Genomic DNA, 19640 nt, shown 5'->3' on the forward strand with positions numbered 1-19640 from the left:
ACTACTTAAAAGAGAATATTTAACTCTATCTATCTATATATATATATATATATATATATATATATATATATATATATATATATATATATACACACACATAATATATACACATATATATATATATATATATATATATATATATATATATATATATATATATATATATATAGCCGTGACATCTCCTTCTGTCTAAATTTGGATGCTTCAGAGTGAATGAAAATTCATTCAAATAAAACACTGAACCATTTAGCTGAAAAAAAATGTATTTACAGAGAAGCATCAATTATTTGGTTGCAATTACAACAGCAAAGCATTGAAAGGACTCCGCTAAATGTTATATTTTTGGAAAGTGCAGGTACTGTTAAATAAATTGGTTCTGCTGAAACATGAAGTCCTCCAATAAACCCATCACAAAAGCGCTGCACGCAAGAAAGCTCTGAAAGTAGATTCATAATTTGGGAAAAAAAAAAAACACACACACACACATTAAAAAAAAATGCATGGCTTGAACCACAGCCCAGAGGAAGAGGCACAGGGAGAGCAAACCGAACCAGGATCAGTATCACATTTGCTTACCAAAAATTCAATCAAAACACTTAAGACAATACACAAGAATAAAAGGATGAGTTTCCTTTAAATGCCTAAAAGTAGTAAGCCTGGAGGGTTCTCAGAGGGATGCTCCAAAAAAGAAAAGGCAGCCCAGGGCCGGCCCAGATTTTGTCTGCCGTTTCGATGTGGCCCAGGGCCTGCAATTCAAGACCAGGGCCAGTCTTTAAAAGTATATGAACGCAAAGCAGACAAGGGTCGGCCTTTTCATATCACATGACCAATGTGGTTGCAATGATAATAACAACGAGTAAACAATAGAATAATTCAACAATCGTGTTTGTAAACAAATACGTATAAATGAGAAGAAACATGTGTAATGTATTTAACAGTATTGAATGCCGTGTCTTTCCTCAGGAGGGAGAAGCCGCACTAGTATTAGGTGGTAAGTTGAGAGCTTGTCTTGTGAATGTCAATCAATGATAGTCATTTGCAATCTGTGAAGTTTCTGTTAGGACAATAAATATTTATACCTGTCAACACTAGCAAGTTGCTGTTTCCTGTGTTCTAAATACCTCTGTGTTCTTGAGAGAATAATGTGATTGTGGGTGGGGGTAAGCTTGGACCGTCACCCTGTTACACACCATAATATTAAGTCAAAATAGTCAATAAAATATGTTTTTTTAATATATATATAAAAATACATTTGCCACATTTTAGAACTGCTTTTCAGTTACACATGTGAATGGGCAAAGGCACCTTAAATCACAAAATGTGAACAGGGTTGCAGACCTAAAAATGCGGCGGCCCTGGGCCAGCACAGTAGTGTGAATGGGGTCTGGGAGCAGGCTATCCCAACAGAAACAAGATTTCTTTAGCAATTGCCAAACTATTTTTTTGTTTGGTCTTTCAAAAGCACGCCTTGCACTTGCAAACAAATCTGTTTCCAGCATAAATGTTCTCCTTTCATTCAACTGTAATAAAGCTCAGGATAACATTTTTTCTATATTATAATTTCTGACTCTGGGGTTAGGGTTAGCTGTAGCAGGAGTCGTGAACGCAATAAAAGATGTTGCGTGACAGCAGGAGTTATCAAAATAGAATTAAGACAAGCAAACATTACATCATTTTAAACTTCAAAACAAAAAGTTATTTATAAATAAAATGGTTTTAAAAGTCTGGTGACAACCTACTTTTGAAACCTCTGTTTCTTTGGTGTCTTTTGAAAGTTCATTTTCTTTTAAAACGTGTTCAAACCTAGTCTTCAGTTCCTCTGCTTCCTTCTGCAAATCTTTTACCTGCATTGGAAAATGAAGTAGACGTTTTAAGTCAGATGTCAGTTTGAGAATAACAATATTGCTGTTGTGAAGTTGTGACTAATGGATTAGCCTACTGAAGCAACACCCGACCACATCTCAAAAGTCAACCATGACACTTCAACAGAATTTGATAGTAAAAACCCATCTTCACCATGGTATGAGAGCGCTTCACTGCCTAAAAGGACATGCATTTGGTTTTGGTTGTAGAGCACATGACATCAGTCTACAGTAATGTGTGAAAAGTATCATTTAAGTTTCTAAAATGATTTCCATTACACGAGAGTAGATGTTAAAACTTCATGCTGATTTGAACTCAGCTCTCGCCAAGATAAGCACCAACTAAGACGTAGCTTTACAGTAAACTAATGTGATCCATCTGCGTCTCCATCCATTTGCGCTTCCTTCCATATGATGATGTAGATATCCTTCTGCGTGGTGTTAATGGCTGAAGTGTAATGCTGGCTCCAGGGATCAGCTTATTTTGCCTCCCTGGCGCATCAGCACAACACAATGGCTGCGATGCTAGCTCCGGGGATCAACCACAGTGCGGCCTCCCCAGCGCATCAGCATGACAACCTAAAAAAACCTCTGATTATGTAACTAAAAGATCTCCATTTTATAATGACAAGACCATTTTGGTACTTAAATAATGTGTCTTTTTCCAACAGCAACAAAGCTCACTCATAGTGGGTCTAACTAAATGTAGTCATACTGTAATGTCACTGTTTGTTAAAGTTATGAGCATCCTTTTTAATCATGAAATCAACTACATTATTGTAACCCATGAAATCAGTCAACACGCTTTTCCTAGCCCAGTCAAGCTTCTCTAGTGAAAATGGGTTTTATTCAGATTGTGTTTAGAGGTGTGTACTGACCTGGGTTTTATACTGCTCAGCAAGGTCTTTGTGTTGATCAGCATTTTCTTTTTGTTCTTTGAGTTCTGCTTCAGTGCAAGTGGCTTGTTCTTCCAAAGCAGCTATAGATGCCTGGAATGAATAATATCCATCAGTACTATGTCTCACTTAGTTTTACTCATTCCAGCTTCAGTGGACCAGTGGTTCTTTTTTAGTGAAAAAAATAGGATTTGGAGTAATTAGGTCAATGGAAATGAATTGACATTGTGGCCATATGTGGCATGAACAACACCTATCTTGGAATCCTTTTTTCTATCATATGCAATATGGATAATTAACCAAAAACTGAGGAAACACCTCCTCAGAATGTGTAAAAAAAATGTAATATGTAGTAACAAATGCACTATAGTTATGGCCTAAATTTAGCAACAGGCAATTTAGACCTGATGAAGTAATTTAAAATGAAAAGCCAATTCATGTGCCAAAGATAGTAATACAGGCACAGACTTGTTTTTGGAATGCATTCCTTTGAAATTGGTGCTTGTGGGGGGAAAAAAAGTAAACCTCAGAATAAGTATCACTTTTCTGTGTAACAGGATAAAGTCACTTAACCTTTTATAGAAACCGGCATTTATAAATATGTATTTCTGCCCTTTTCAGGGTACATTACAAAGAACTGTGAACAATAAAAAGTGGGAACTGCCTTTGAAAGATCATGAATGACCATGACAACTACACTGTGAGAACATGTAATATCATTATACAGCTCAACTGTAAAAAGTACTGTACCTTTAGTCTAGCATTTTCAAGGTTAAGATTGGCAGTCTCAGAGTTGACAGCCTCTACTTTCTGTAAGATGTCTTCACTTGAAATTCTGGCACCATCTCTGGCTTTCTGCAGCTGTTCAATCAAGTCAGTAATCTGACTAAGAATAAAATGACATGACTTATAATTGAATGTAATATTATTTACATGCAAATGACCAACTCTGTTGTAGCAGGTAAGGTTTGTTATCTGATTCAGTGTTACGAGAGAGAAACACTTTTAAGACTATCAATACGGGACCTGTCTATAGTGATCACTCAAAATATAAAGACCCTCCTCTCTATAAACAGCTTGCATTTTGCAATATGACTGCTGCAAATTCTGTAAAAATCATACAAATCTATTTTGAAGAATGCAAGTCAAAATCCAGTTTCAGTACTACCCATTTTTTTAAGCATTGAAGCATAGTATACATTTTAATATAGGATACCATCATCACTATTGAAAAAGCTGATTAGAACTGATGAAGGTATTAACAAAGCAAAAAACAGGCATTTTTAAAAAATGAATTTAAGATTGTTACCTTAAAGACATAAACTGTTAGACATTTTTGTTTAATTCAGATGTATAACGAACAATTTGATTTAATTTCTTCAGATACTGCTCTACAGTCACCATCATTGCCTCTAGCTTATAATCATAAATTGTAACCAGTGAAATATTTATTTTAATGGCTATAGATTAAACAAGCCTTCATGAAATGTTTACTATCTGTATTTAGTACGATCAGGAACTAAAATACTGCAGCTGCAGGCACCGGGAAAACAAACAAAAAAATGGTCAGTAACAGCAAGTTGCAGGGAAAAAAAGAGTAATTATAGCTTTATTATTATTATTATTATTATTATTATTATTATTATTTATTAGCAGACATCCTTATCCAGGGCGACTTACAGTCGTAAACAGAAATACATTTCAAGAATCACAGTAAAAGTATTAATACAATTAAGAGCAAGCTTTAAGATAACCAATTAGAGCTGAATGCAGAAACAAGAAACAAGGGTAAAACCCCCCGCTGCGCTAGATTCTCAGTGCTATTTAATCCAAATTGTCATTGGAGCAATCTTTATTTGAAAAGGAAACAAAAAAAAAACAAAAAACACACACCACACAATTTAACGAATAAGAAACAACTTCAAACTCCTAGAGCCTGTCATATCCGATCCTGCAAGATACGATACGAGGTCAATAGACCTCTGGCATGTGTCATTTGCACATGTTGCTACAAGCTGAATGGTACTGATGTAGACTGAGAAAGCAGTTAGTGTATTTGGAATGCTATTCCTTAAACAGATATAAAACCACTGGTGTTATTTAAAACATAGCTTACACTAAATGGTATATTGCATGTTACATGTGTGCTCCAGTTTTATAAGCAGTCATGTGAACTGGAATAGGACAATTTGATTTTGTGCCATAAGCATTCACTGTCGAAGTTGAAAGCCCATTCCAATTCAGGCATACCATTACCATTACTATATTAAACACCATATCCCACGAACAGCACTATATATCCTGCACAACTATCAAAGATAAAGGCAAGCTGCTTTCTTCAAAATCTTAAAAGGTCTGTGGTATAATTGAAATGAAAAAAACATGTCTTTCAGTCTAGACATTCCTCTCCCTCTCCTTAAATGTATGGATTTTGCTCAACTTACTGTTGGAGAGTTGTGATCTTGGCTTCCAGTTGAGCTTTTTCCTCAGTGCTCTGTTCTTGATGACTTCTCCATGTGTTTGCAGCAGAGCGTGCTTCAATCAGCTTAATATCCTTAATGTACAGAACATAAACAGTCCGTACAGAGGAGTTCATAAATCCACTAACAATACAATGTACCCTGAACAGCAGGAGTATTAGGGGCACTGCAGGGATTGAGAAATCACCCAATAATTCTAAAACCTCATAGGTTATAGTAGCAATTCTTGAACAACTGAATAAAGGTCCTGTTCTACATCAGACCACTCAGCATGCGATACAATATCACGATACAATTAGTCACCCAACCTTTGGACAGGAAGCCCCTGCTTGAAAGAGGCCCAGGACTGGAGATGTGAGGGGGATACCTGACTGCACTACAGTAGCCTGTACCTTCATTTTACATTACAACTACATTTTAATCAAATAAGATATGAAACATTTTTTAAACAAAATCAAGAATGGAACTGAACAGACTTTTTTTAAAATAATTACATCTGGTATATCACCGATATCAAAAATGTAAAATGTACAAAAACAAACCAACTTGCCTTATCTTTAAGCTGATCCTGAAGTTTTTCAACTGCTCTCTCAAAACGTACTGCTCTTTGCTTCTGAGCTCGTGTGGCTTTTTTAAGAGCTTCTTTCTCTTGATCAGCCTTCTCTTTTACATGTGATATTTGGCTTTTCAGATGTTCAATCTCAAGTTTTCGTTCAGTTACTGTTTGCTCAAGACCCTATCAAAAAATGATTGAAAATTATTGTTACGTGCATAAATCCACATTTTACCGAGAATCTAAGTTTAATTTTGTGGCATTGATTAATAAATGAGTATACTTTGATAAGAACATAAGATAGGTTTGGAAATGACAAAAGGCTCATCCCTTGTTAGCACACCATTTTCCCCTACTGGAGGGGAACTAATTTAAAAGCACAGAATCAATTTTTTTTATGTTCCCAGTTTTTTTTAGGTATTATTTAGGCGTTTGGAAATACCCACAAAGCGACATACAGCTATGGCCAAAACATTGCATCACCTAGAATTTTAGGACTGAGACATAATTAAAAAAAAAAGAACTATATGAACATACTTTAGATCTTTTATTTAACATCATTTAATCAAAGAAACTACAAAACGATATCGCAAAAGTCTACCAGAAGCCATAATAATAGTACAGAATTTCATGTCACATTTTTCAATTTGTCAGTTTTTCGTTAAGTATTTGGGAAAACTACAAAGTGGTATGTAATTCAATATGTTAACATAACATTATTCAGCAGGTTTCATTCGACTTTGAGACATAACATGTGTTAATTCTATAGGGCGATACAAAACCTTTGGCCGTAGCTGTAGATCTTACAGATACATTACTGATATCTGAATGTGTTTTTCTACGCAAATTTCAATTCCCATAAACACATCACAGCTGTAAAATTACAATTCAATTGCTACCGGCAGGTAGAGATTCTTCTAGAATGTTTTATTTAGGTTTCAGAAAACAAAGCACACCCATATCTCAATAAAGATCCATTCAGAATGAAGATGAATAGATAAAAGGCAGCGTAGAGAGTGACACATTAGTAATCCCTGTAGGTACAGCAGTGAGGTTAAGATGTTCATTCATCAAAGCCTTATATATTTTGTTAAAGCTGTTTTAATGTCCCTCTGTCAGACATTAGAAGATGTTACAAAGCAGTATGTAATTCAATATATTAAGCATGTCCTGGTTGTTTGTGAACAGCAGATCTATAATGTATCTGTCCCGTGTCATGTTTTTGGCACACTGGGTCAGACAACAGTCATTTCCTGCAGCAATCAGTTCAGTTTCTACTGTACCACATCCCACTGGATTTTCCCAGTTTATATTGGGACAATTCAACTTCACCCCTGATTACAGTATTCTTGCCCCTACATGCATTTCTAATTGCTTCTTTAATAATTTGCTATCATTTCTATACTGACCTGAGGGTCTGTAACATACCCCTATAGACAAAATGTTAGTGCTTTTACCTACAAGCTGTACCCAAATTGACTGGCTTTGGTTTGTAGACTGAGCTTTTTTTACTTCTAGCCCATCCCTACAATATAGAGCTACAACTACTCCTCGCCCATCTAGAACAGTTTATATCCCAGTATGTGGAATTGTTCTCCATCTTCAGGACTAAATCAAGCTTCTGAGATTCCAACAACGTCATACTTTTCAGTTGATACGTGTGCTTCTGACATAGACAGGCATTTAATTTTTTAGTCTATGTGACTTACGCCTTAAGCCCTGACTAGAACCTGATTTTGTTTCCCACCCACCCTGAATCCAGATCTTTTTTAATGTCCATATTACATAGATTGCAGACTAAACGTCCTGACACTACACATATTATACCATAATTCAAAGCAACAAGGATAGACATTTAGTAAACTTTAACCACTTTTTATTAAAACAAGAAGCAAAACACACACTTTCTAGGAATTTAACAAATGACCTTTATCAAAAAGCAAACTTATTTATTTAAAGTATTCGTTCAATGACAAAAGTATTGGCATCCGCTTTAGTATTTTGGGTGTTCTTCTTTTGCTTTTATTATGGCTTTCAGACCAGTATGTTACATCTTGTTGGGGACATCTGGGCCCATTCTGTCTTGCATATTTCCTTCAGCTCAGACAATTTGGAAACACAATGAAGAATTCCAGAGTTGACTTAGCCATATGCTTTGGGTGGTTGTCATGTTGGAAGACAAACTATCTGCCAATCAGTCTACGAGCTGATGGTATCATTGCACTTTGTAGAATGTTTTGATACAACACACCCATATCATGATCAAACCACCTCCATGTTTAACTGTAGGTACAAGGTGTTCTTCATTGAAGGCTTTCCCTTTTTTCTCCAAACATACTGTGGTCCGTTTCTGGGGAAAAGTTATATTTTAGCCTCATGCTTCAGAATCCTGTTCAAATTTCTTGGCAAAATTTAGGCTGTTTGTTTTCTGAATTTTCTTTACCTGCTGTACCCATAGTTCTTTTTGGATGTCCACTTCTTTCAAGCGTTTCAGTTTATTGCTCCGATTGTGGATTTTGGTATTCCACATTTCTTTGATACTGCTCTGTAGACATTTCCTTTGTTGTAGTTTGCAACAAGAGCTTTCCTCAACCATGAATCCAACACCTTTGAACATCTGCCATGTTCCCAAAATGTTTTTCAACAGATGTTGGAAATAACTGCCTCTTTTCTGGCTGTTGATTTTATAATACCACGTAATTACTGTGTAATGGTTTTCAATCAATGAATATACTTAATTAGTTATATTACATTTTTAAAGATTTTTTTATGTAAAGGTACCAATACTTTTGTCATGAAAAAATATTTGAAATTTCTGTGCTTTTGTTTTTTTTATAGATTTCTTGTTAAACTACCACAAACTGTGTATTTTTGGTCTTTGTCATATTAAACAGTAAATAAATGCTTGTATTTAACAAATTTTTTTTTTAAATTTTTTTTTAAATAATCTTATATTAAGTGTTGGGTGTCAATACTTTTGTCTGCAACTATTTTACTGAACATTGATAATAACCTAACCTTTCCAATAAAAAGGCTGATCAATACATTTTAATAACTAAACAATACTATGGAACTGAATTTGAAAATGCATTTGTTCATGAAAAAAATGCTATGTATGAGGTGAGGATTTAAAAATAACATATTCAATAGCTACATGTTGCAGACAGACTGTACCCTGCACATTAATGCTGAGGGCAGTACATTTAGTGCCCTTACCCGTAATTGTGTAGTCATCCTGCTATTCTCAGACTCTTTGTTACGTAGCTGCCCTTGCAAGTGAGCCCGAGTTGCCTCCACCGACTTGGATAGCTGGACGACTGTATCAGTGTTGTCCTGGAAGGATAGTTGGTATTGCAGACAAAAACAATTCTCAATTTCTATTTCTGTCAGTAGCATACCACAAACTTATGCAAATCTTTTATAAATGATTACAAATATTTTAGTGTGGTAATATTTTCCTCTTAAAGCCCTAATTAATGCTAAGCAAATGTATTCCATATTGTTAACATAAACCTGTCTTATTACTTTAACATTGCCGGTCCTCCTTGTATTGTGCTGAGAATCTTTAGGTTCTGTTACTTTCTCTTAATTCAGGATATGTACAATAACGATTTTAAATACAATACAATACAATACAATACAATACAATACATAAAGCTAATAAACTCACTCTCTAAGGTTTAGGTTACTATTAAGTCATGATTAATTACTCAAAACAGATATAATCCTTACAAGACAAAACATCTCTAGATTGCTTCACTCACCCTGTCCTTTTGACGCATATCTCTAAGTTCTTCAATAATTCTCTCTTTTTCATCAATTCTTCTTCTTAAATGCTGACAAAGAAAAACAAACAAACAAAAAAACACAAAAGTATAATTTTGTCTTGCTCCAAACAATGCTTTAAAAATGTTGCTCCCCTATGGAGGCCTCATGTCACTGCACCTCCTATATAAAGACAGGTCTAGATAAACCTGCCATGGAGCTCACCATGTTCTCAGATTCAGCCTCTGTCAGCTTCTTCAGTAAAACATCAACGTGTTTGTCAGCTTGAAGACGACTGGTCTAGTAGATGTCAAAAAACAGAGGGAAAACATGATTTAACGTTCTAGATCTCAGAGTAGAGTACATGGGTCCTACTTTAAAGGAAATGCTGCAAGATTGTAATGCACATTTCTCTGGTATCCCAAAACATGTGGTGTCTCGCTTACAGCTCATTCAGAACACTGCCCCTAGAATTTTGACAAACCAGAAAAAGGAACATATTATTCCTGTTTCGGCCTCTTTGCACTGGCTCCCAGTGCAGTTTAGAATTGATTTCAAGATTTTGCTTTTAACCCTGTAAGACCTAAGACTCTGAATGGATTAACACCAGTTACTTACAGGAATTACTGACCGTGTATACTCCTAACTGCACTCTTAGATCACAGGATGCAGGTTTGCTGGTTATTCCAGGGTGAATACAATTAATACGGAAAGAGCCTTTTCTTGTAAGGCTGCATCCACACTGGACAGAGCGATGCGAGCAAAGTTGCCGAACGGCAACCCCCTGGCAACTCAGGAAACAGAGGCTGAAACACGCATCCTCTGAAACATGTTCCTGCCAATCCGTCATTTTTCGCATTGCGGATCCACAGCGAAGCCACCAGACCTATAGTGCCAGTGGACAACACAGATCTGAATGGCTCCACTGCAGACCCGCAGGCGCCCTATCAGCCACAGGGGTTGCTGGTGCATGATGAACTGTGGATTGCCCTGCCGACCTAAGCCCTCCCTACCCGGGCGGCGCTCAACCAATTGTGCGCCGCCCCTAGGAACCAGATTACGGTCGGCAGTGACATAGCCTGGATTCGAACCTAGTTTTAAAATAGTTTGGTGAATTTGACAGAAAAAGCTTTATAAATATGGCTCATAGTCTTCAAAACTATGTATGAGCTTGGTAATGTTGGGATGTGTCACATAGAACACAAACATACTGCTGGCTTTGTTTAAAATGTATAGAATAGTAGGACCTCGATAATATTTTTGTTTGTTTGGTGACTCTCCACAAAACTTCACTTTATGTGTATGCAAAGACATTCTTCTTGTCACGAATTTGTGCCACGGAACAATTTAGTGAACAAAACGTTATTTATCACAAAAAAAAAAGCCATAGCTTAAAATTAGGTCACATGTTCAAGTTGTGTGAATGTGGGACCTTTTTTGTATTATTTTTGAAAGCCAGCAAAAGTGCACATTTTTCATTTAAATGCTACATATGTAGACTGGATGTATGGTCTGGTTTATTTTTGCTTATTAATAAACCTATTTTTATGCAACTTGCATGATTGGAAAGAAAATGTCTTGGTGCTGCAAAATGCACCACCTGCAAGCCACTCAGGCAGTGTCTTTCTTCCCAATGTCTTTGTAGTCGTTCAATTTGCAATCATATAATAATGGATACTGCTGCACCTCATAAATTAACTTTTCGTCGTCCATGATTAACTCGTTTTTAGGCGTGACGTGTTTTGAGGCGTGTGTTTGACGTGTGTCAAGGGTGTTAACATTGCTTCTGATTGGTCAGTTTCATTCCAGTTGAGCGCCGAAGAAAAAAAAAAAAAAAAACAAAAAAAAAAAAACGGAAACAGGTTCTATTTTAGCAACGCGAAATTTGTTCAAAGCGACGTCACTCGCATCGCTTGCTGCTGGTGTGGATACTCCCATTTGGCTGCGGTGACTTCTAAATTATTCGCTTGCGTCCAGTGTGGGTACAGCTTGAAGCTCCTAAATTCTGAAATGCTCTGCCTTCCGTCAGAAAAGCTAGGACACTTACTGTTAAAGTCACAATTGAAAACGTATTTGTTTTCCTGTTTTACAATCAAAACTGCATTTTCTTTTTGTCTTTTTTTTTTTAATTCAAATTGTATTACATTTCTGTTTAGACTCTTACTTGTTCTATTTTTACAAACAACATTTTATATCTCTTAATTTCTGTTTTTATCAAATTCTGTAGGACTTTTCAATTTAATAGTTTATTGTTCATTTTGTGTGTGTGAAGCGCTTTGGGATCCTTGTGATAAAAGGCGCTATAGAAATGTGAATTGTATTGTAGCAAAATTTAAATTCTGTAGTTTCTTGCTGGTTTTATGACATTTACTTTACATTTTGTCATTTATTTTAGGAATGCCTTCTTGAACGATTTATCTATCTGTTAAAAATCATACAGTGTTTTCCATATCCTGCAACAGGTTCAACAAAGCCCTGGCTTATATCTGCATAGCTTTTTGCAACAACCTTTAATTAAACAGTGTCAGTGGTGATGTTCAGCCAGTTGTCAATACTAGTACTCACTGAATAACGGGTGTAGGGAGGGGTGGGTTTGCAGGTTCAATATTTCCTTTTTGATCTTTTTTTATACTCACTTCTTCACCCTGCAGATCCTTCAGTAGGTGACGGAGTGTTTTATTGATGACTTTAAAGTTATCCAGCTTCTCCAGCAAAAGATTTCTCTGTCTGGACATCCTCATCACATCTTGATTAGCAAGTCTTCCATCCTTTAAAAAATTATATAAAAATAAGAAAATACAAAAAAATAGACATCTGATGGGATATTTTAGTGCCAAAATATTTAGCTTTACTTATTTTAAAATAGATCCACGGTTAGAAACCAGCGCTCGCCCGAGCAAATTGAAACTAATGAGGACTAGTTGATGTCTTTGTCTCCGTAGTCCTGTGGGTGAGTGCTTAAAAAAAAGCGTACAGACATATTCTCACGTTCACAGGCTTGGAGTTTAAAAAATGCAGGAAATGTCAATTTTGTAACAGGGTGTAGCAGTGGTGAACAAACATTCATAATGCTTACAAAACAGTCACTCAGAACTGAAACCTCCCTTCATCTCCCCTTGTCATGCAGAATTTTGCATTATGTGAATGCGTCAGTGTTTCATTGAATTTTGTCTGTGCGATTACTTCCACCATTTATTTATTCATTGCCGTGGTTTAACTGAACTTTTGGTATAAACAAAATGTACTTTTTAAGACATAAAGACAGTATAAAAATGGCAATTTCCTCACATTATGTTTCATGTTTCAATTATGTATTTCTTTTTTGAAAAAGACCAACTGCTTGAACACAACACACTTATTTGGTAGGTCAATCTTTAATCAGTGTAAAATATTTAAGTCCTTAAAACTATATAGTTTTAAGGGATGGTTGCTTAATGTCTTATTACTAACGTATTCGTATTACCAGATTTAGTGTAAAATATTAGAACAACAATGTCATATGGTCCGTTTCAAAGAAACAATGTGAGGAAATGGCTATTCACTTTAGCTATTTTGTGTTTTGAAGTGTGTATACTGTTTTGATGTCTAAAAAGTAGATTTAGTTTATAATATCAAGTTTACATTTAAACCACGGCGATGAATAAAATCAATAGCATATTGATTTTACACCCACACCCACACACAAAATAAAAAAGAAAATGATTTGCAAACACAAGGAACATGCCAGAGAAAAGAGACAGCGCACTTTAAGTAACCTTGCTTTCACAATTTGACTGGCTGCAGTAAGTCTACGCCTTCTGAAAATAAGATGTACTGCAAGGTTTGTGTCAAGCATGACAAAATCCAGAGTGGCACATTTATGACTGCGTCATCTACCTTTAAGATAGAGTCCATTTTAAAGCGCATAAACCATAATTTATTTTTGTTATTTTTACATTTTTATAAGCTGCTATTGGATAGCGGTGACAGTCAAATCCTAAGGCTAGTTCTTACTTGTTCCCCTCTGAAAATCTCACTGCCTCTCAGTAATAAAACAATTCACATAGATGTATATGTATGGTTATAGCTATAAAAACATCAGTTAACCTTAAGTAAAATGCTAAAGTACAATACGCAAATATAATACAAGTATACTGCTTATCAAAAGCAGCAGTAGCAATTTCGAGAACTATAAGGCAATAAAACTGCTTTTGGCATGCTTAGGCTTCCACAGGAGAGATACTTCTATATAAGTAGATAGTCATGATACATCCTTCATCTGTGGTTTAACACCTTACTGTGGTTTTAAACAGTTAATCCAACAGACATTAAAGTTGACTTACATCGGAATATTCAGCAACCGAATCCTTAAATGAAACTAGCTGTATTGCTGCAGAGTTGGCTGCCATTTCTGCTTCAATGAGCGTTTTCAACAAAGACCTCTTGTCCTCAGCATGACCATCTTTTCCCAACCTTAATAAAAACAAGTAAAATGTTGTTAACCACAAATACTAATACAATTGTATACAAGCCAAATTGGCACACTCCTACAATTTCCAAGCATTGTTACTATTTAGGGAAAAAAATATAAGCCGTACAAGCAGTTTCTGGATGCCTGTTGTAGAAACACCACCTACCTATTCATTTGTAGATCTCCGAGTAGAGTGGAAGGGCTATTGTGCAGTCTGATGCTCCCTTGGGTTCGGTTCTCAAGCCCCGCCGAGTATCCAGTTAGGTCTGCTGCAAGTTCCATGTCCTCTGTTGTTGTAGAGATCAGGTCCTCTGACACCTCTTCTAAAAAATCCTTTCTCCTGTTCTCTGAAAACTACACACATGATTTCAATCCATGTTTACTACAATGTGTCTGGCTTAATTCCTCATCAGGTGCACAAGCATCACATCTGTTAATTATAGCCTGGGGACAATCAGTGTCAGGTTGCACCTGTGCACAGGTAGAGCTAATTAACAGTCCAATGAAATGAGAAACCTTAAAGCTTGTATACTATATAGTGTAACAGATTTCACAGTTTTGTTTACATTGGTTTGTTTATTTATTGCTTTAATTTCTTCTGTTTGATAATGACGTGCCAGTACACGTTGGGTTGAATTCTGTAACTATTGTAGAATGTGATGGGATTCACGTGTACCATTTACAACTTTCTGTTTTTGTTAGCCTTCTCCATCCCATACCCTACTGTACATAAATAAATGTGTGATCATCACACTTTGAATGAAGTGAATAACAAGCACAGAGTTTCAAAGTGTGTTGATCGTACCTTATTTAGGAAGTGTGGATGGCATTTGGTACCTGACACTTACAGGTTTTGTGGGAAAGGTCAAGGAAAAAACATGATTTATAGTGTATTGTGCCTTCTCTATTTACAATTTCTAGTCCATTAAAAAAGTAAAACCAACTTAATTGAAGAATTTTCCAACACACAAAAATAAATTGTATATATATATATATATATACACAGACGTGCTCAAATTTGTTGGTACCCCTCCACAAAAAACGAAGAATGCACAATTTTCTCTGAAATAACTTGAAACTGACAAAAGTAATTGACGTCCACCATTGTTTATTCCATATTTAATAGAAATCAGACTTTGCTTTTGATTTTTTATTCAACATAATATTGTAAATAAGAAAACACATGAAAATGGCATGGACAAAAATGATGGGACCGCTAACCTAATATTTTGTTGCACAACCTTTAGAGGCAATCACTGCAATCAAACGTTTTCTGTAGCAAACTGCTCCAGCTGTCTCAGGTTTGATGGGTGCCTTCTCCAGACTGCAAGTTTCAGCTCTTTCCATAGATGTTCAATAGGATTCAGATCAGGACTCATAGAAGGCCACTTCAGAATAGTCCAATGTTTTGTTCTTATCCATTCTTGGGTGCTTTTAGCTGTGTGTTTTGGGTCATTATCCTGTTGGAGGACCCATGACCTACGACTGAGACAGAGCTTTCTGACACTGGGCAGTACGTTTCGCTCCAGAATGCCTTGATAGTCTTGAGATTTCATTGTGCCCTGCACAGATTCAAAGCACCCTGTGCCAGGCGCAGCAAAGCAGCCCCAAAACATAACCGAGCCTCCTCCATGTTTCACTGTAGGTATGGTGTTCTTTTCTTTGAAAGCTTCATTTTTTCATCTGTGAACATAGAGCTGATGTGACTTGCCAAAAAGCTCCAGTTTTGACTCATCTGTCCAAAGGACATTCTCCCAGAAGGATTGTGGCTTGTCAATATGCATTTTAGCAAATTCCAGTCTGGCTTTTTTATGTTTTTCTTTCAAAAGTGGAGTCCTCCTGGGTCTTCTTCCATGGAGCCCACTTTCGCTCAAAAAGCGACAGATGGTGCGATCAGAAACTGACGTACCTTCACCTTGGAGTTCAGCTTGTATCTCTTTGGCAGTTATCCTTGGTTCTTTTTCTACCATTCGCACTATCCGTCTGTTCACTCTTGGGTCGATTTTCCTCTTGCGGCCGCGCCCAGGGAGGTTGGCTACAGTTCCATGGACCTTAAACTTCTTAATAATATTTGCAACTGTTGTCACAGGAACATCAAGCTGCTTGGAGATGGTCTTGTAGCCTTTACCTTTACCATGCTTGTCTATTATTTTCTTTCTGATCTCCTCAGACAACTCTCTCCTTTGCTTTCAGTGTGGTGCACACAATGATACCAAACAGCACAGTGACTACTTTTCTCCATTTAAATAGGCTGAATGACTGATTACAAGATTGGAGACATGTGTGATACTAATTAAAGAAACTAATTAGTTTGAAATATCTCTATAATCCAATTACTAAGGGGTACCAACAAATGTGTCCAGGCCATTTTAGAATATCTTTGTAGAATAAGCAATAATTCATCTCTTTTCACAGCTTATTTGCTTTATTCTATGACATACCAAAGGCATGCAAGTATACATGATAAAATAGCTTTTAATTTCATCACTTTTCAGGAGGAATGAAGCATTATTTCAATGAGCTGTAAAGGTACCAACAAATTTGAGCACGTCTGTATATATATATATATATATATATATATATATATATATATATAGATAGATAGATAGATAGATAGATAGATAGATAGATAGATAGATAGATATAGACACACACACACACACACACACACAATCTCCTTACCTTGTGTCCAAGACCTTCCATTTCAACTCTGAGGTCATAACCATGTCTATCGAGAGCATCCTTCTTAAAGTCAAAGTCACTCGAATGGATCACTGAAGAGATCTTTTCTGCTTGTCTAGAAGTTATAGTTGATTTGTGTGGAGCCCTCTTTCATGGGAAACAATACAAAACTGTCAAGACTCCAATACAATACTGAAATAAATGCTTTCAACATACATACAATAGGCCACTGTATTAAAAAGATATATAAAACAAAAGGTTAAGAAACTTTAAAATATACAAATGCTGCTTCAAGAAACATCTAACTGAAATGCCATACCTACCTCCTTGTGACTCTGCTTTGGCATCCTGTCCTTCTTCTGAACCATTCTTTTCCCCTCTTTCTTTGTACTCATACGTTCTGGGTTTGTTGCAGATGCTGATATGACAACATGGGACTTCTAGGAAAGGAATACACAAGATTAGACGTTGATATTTCAACTGTCATCTTCAAAACAAACAAAAAAAGAGGATTTTTCTGCAATCATTAAAAACTCTATCTAGTGATATGCAATGACAGTAAATATTAAACATTATAAATTTTGGTAGTTTATGTACATTAAATCTTTGATAATAAATTCCTGAAACGAAAAAAGCAAATTGCCTGTGCTACATATATCTGTATACCTTTAGAATGTGTTTCTTCAGAAAATGTCATTTATTTACCTCAATTAAAGCTGGAACAGACTTGCTTCTTTGCACATGCACATAAACAGGAGTGATTTTGTTTACATGTACATGAACTGGGGAAGAAGATCGGGCCTTCATGCTGAGGAAGAAAAAAATGATGAATGTGTAAGCTGCTTAACTAACCCCATAAACCAATGCATGGTTGATTTGAAGACATTCTGAACAATCATTAAAATACATTAAGAAATTGACTTGATGCAGCGGTTTCATCTTTATTATCTTGTCATGTCCTCTACTATGGAGAACTGTAAAAAACTGAAGAGAGAAATTGCATTTACATCTACTAAATCTTATTATAATTCAGCCTTCTGGGACCTTGACAGGTATGCTGGATGTTTTCTTTTATTTTTCCAGCATAACTCGAAGCAAGTGCAAAAGCAAACTAAGATAGAGGAATACACTACTTTTAATAGAATACAATTAGCAAGAACCCCAGAACGATTATTAACCTTTTTCTTGATAAGTATTTTTACCGTTACACTCTCACGGAAAATGTGCCTTTGCACTTCAAAAACGGGCTCGAATTCTTCATCATCTGAGTCACCCACGCTCACAGATATCACTGGTATTCGGTTATCTAATCAATAAGATAACAAACACAGTACTTGGTGGCACGATTCTGAACCACTTCAGCGACACTAATTGTCGTTTACCTTAAAATATAGTTTTGAAATATAGCGATAACCATACACAATTTACATTCTGAAAAGTCCTAGCTAATTTTATACGTGCCAGTCGCTAACTAACACGATTCGAGTTTTGACAGCTTCCAAACCAATTGTGTTTATTAGAATAAAATTAAATGAATTATCACGAAAAAAATACCGTGAACGTGTGTCCAGCCAGTTGAGTTTCCTTAGTTATTGCAAGAGACATGCATACATTCATATAAATTGTACAAAATACTGTATTAACACTTGAACTGTTACCTTTTAAAAATGTTGTTTGATTCAAACTGTATTTTTTCCTCTTGTTTCCTCCGGTTTGTCTGTTAATATCAGCTGCTGCACTTTCACCTACAGCTGACGCATCACGCCAAATTATGATTGGGTAGTTTAAATGTCTTACTCTTGTTACTTCTTCTGTGATTGGCTTCCGTGTTGCTGTAACTTAGCAACCACGTATGCATTCAGCTTTCACCAAGGAGATATATATATATATATATATATATATATATATATATATATATATATATATATATATATATATATATATATATATATATATATTTATTTACATTTATACCATTCTACTGCGGAGCGTATTTGAAGGGACATAGTGTTTTCTTCTTTGCTGAGTCAGCGACGTAATGACGTGCTCATGTGCCCTCATCTCTAAAAACTTCCAAAAGCCTTAACAATATGTGTAAATAAATATTCTGTTAACTCTCCTTTCCAGTGCCTGTGGTCAGCAGCCCTGAGATTAACGCGCAGCGGGTGCCGGTGCAAAGTTTTGGAGAGGGGTATTGCTGCAGAACACAGACTCGCACAGCGTAGCTCACACAGGATAGTGCTGCGTGTACAACTCGTAATAGACGTAATCATACATTATACGCTACAGCTCGACCACATGATAAGGATGATGCATTTAGGTACTAAAATTATGTTTATTTCATAACAATAACCTAACCCTAAAGCTAAGGTTCATGGGGTATTGACCATGGATAACCAATTGATGCTCATCACTGTGTTCAATGTTCTCCCCTTCCCATACCCTGTTTATCGTCACGTGGTAGGGGTGTTGAGAGTGAATAAAGCACGACGTAATTATTACGAGTTGTACACGCAGCACCACCGTATGTGCGCCCCCTGCGAGAGCTACGCTGTGCGAGCCTTCGTTGTGCAGCGATGTACTCTTGGAATTGTGCACTACTTTGAGATATGCGCATGCGTGAGTGTTTCGTTGAACTTGTTCCGTGGTTTATTGTGAACCTATCAGCCCTGCTGTTGCCTTCCCCCGTGCACGCTACAATACCTTTGTCAAGGGAAAGTGTTTGAAAAACAGTGGAGGTACTTATAGGCTTTGTTTGGATGCCATGGCAACTGCACTCATTTATTTCTATTTAAATCTTTTCTGTTATGTCATTCGCCACATACTGTAGTAGAACTCTCTCTCTCTCTCTCTCTCTCTCTCTATATATATATATATATATATATATATAAACCATTTAGATAATTTAAACCTTCACTTTTGTACATTATTATACCAACTTCAAATATAGCT

At 36.2% G+C, this 19640-nt stretch overlaps 1 protein-coding gene across 5 annotated transcripts in view; it reads right to left on the reverse strand.

Moving 5' to 3' along the window:
* Positions 1 to 18516, reverse strand: part of LOC117402146 (protein BCAP-like) — a 26625-nt gene extending 8109 nt beyond the window's left edge. For 2 of the 5 annotated variants that reach the window (XM_059031904.1, XM_059031900.1), the window contains exons 1-15: positions 18071 to 18120; positions 17394 to 17496; positions 17012 to 17128; positions 16689 to 16835; positions 14173 to 14360; positions 13879 to 14008; positions 12193 to 12324; positions 9782 to 9856; positions 9556 to 9627; positions 9008 to 9124; positions 5789 to 5974; positions 5203 to 5312; positions 3509 to 3644; positions 2741 to 2851; positions 1740 to 1844 (exon numbers count right to left, since the gene is read on the reverse strand). In XM_059031904.1, the coding sequence (XP_058887887.1) occupies positions 1740 to 1844; positions 2741 to 2851; positions 3509 to 3644; positions 5203 to 5312; positions 5789 to 5974; positions 9008 to 9124; positions 9556 to 9627; positions 9782 to 9856; positions 12193 to 12324; positions 13879 to 14008; positions 14173 to 14360; positions 16689 to 16835; positions 17012 to 17128; positions 17394 to 17496; positions 18071 to 18105 (1764 nt within the window). In that variant the 5' untranslated portion in view covers positions 18106 to 18120. Of the gene's footprint in view, positions 1 to 1739; positions 1845 to 2740; positions 2852 to 3508; positions 3645 to 5202; positions 5313 to 5788; positions 5975 to 9007; positions 9125 to 9555; positions 9628 to 9781; positions 9857 to 12192; positions 12325 to 13878; positions 14009 to 14172; positions 14361 to 16688; positions 16836 to 17011; positions 17129 to 17393; positions 17497 to 17890; positions 18041 to 18070; positions 18121 to 18242; positions 18321 to 18346 lie in introns of those variants that run through there. The other 3 variants (XM_059031901.1, XM_059031902.1, XM_059031903.1) reach the window with 3 other exon arrangements.
* Between the last annotated feature and the right edge of the window lie 1124 nt (positions 18517 to 19640).

Source organism: Acipenser ruthenus, chromosome 10, assembly GCF_902713425.1.
Source record: "Acipenser ruthenus chromosome 10, fAciRut3.2 maternal haplotype, whole genome shotgun sequence".
Classification (NCBI taxonomy): Eukaryota; Metazoa; Chordata; class Actinopteri; order Acipenseriformes; family Acipenseridae; genus Acipenser; species Acipenser ruthenus.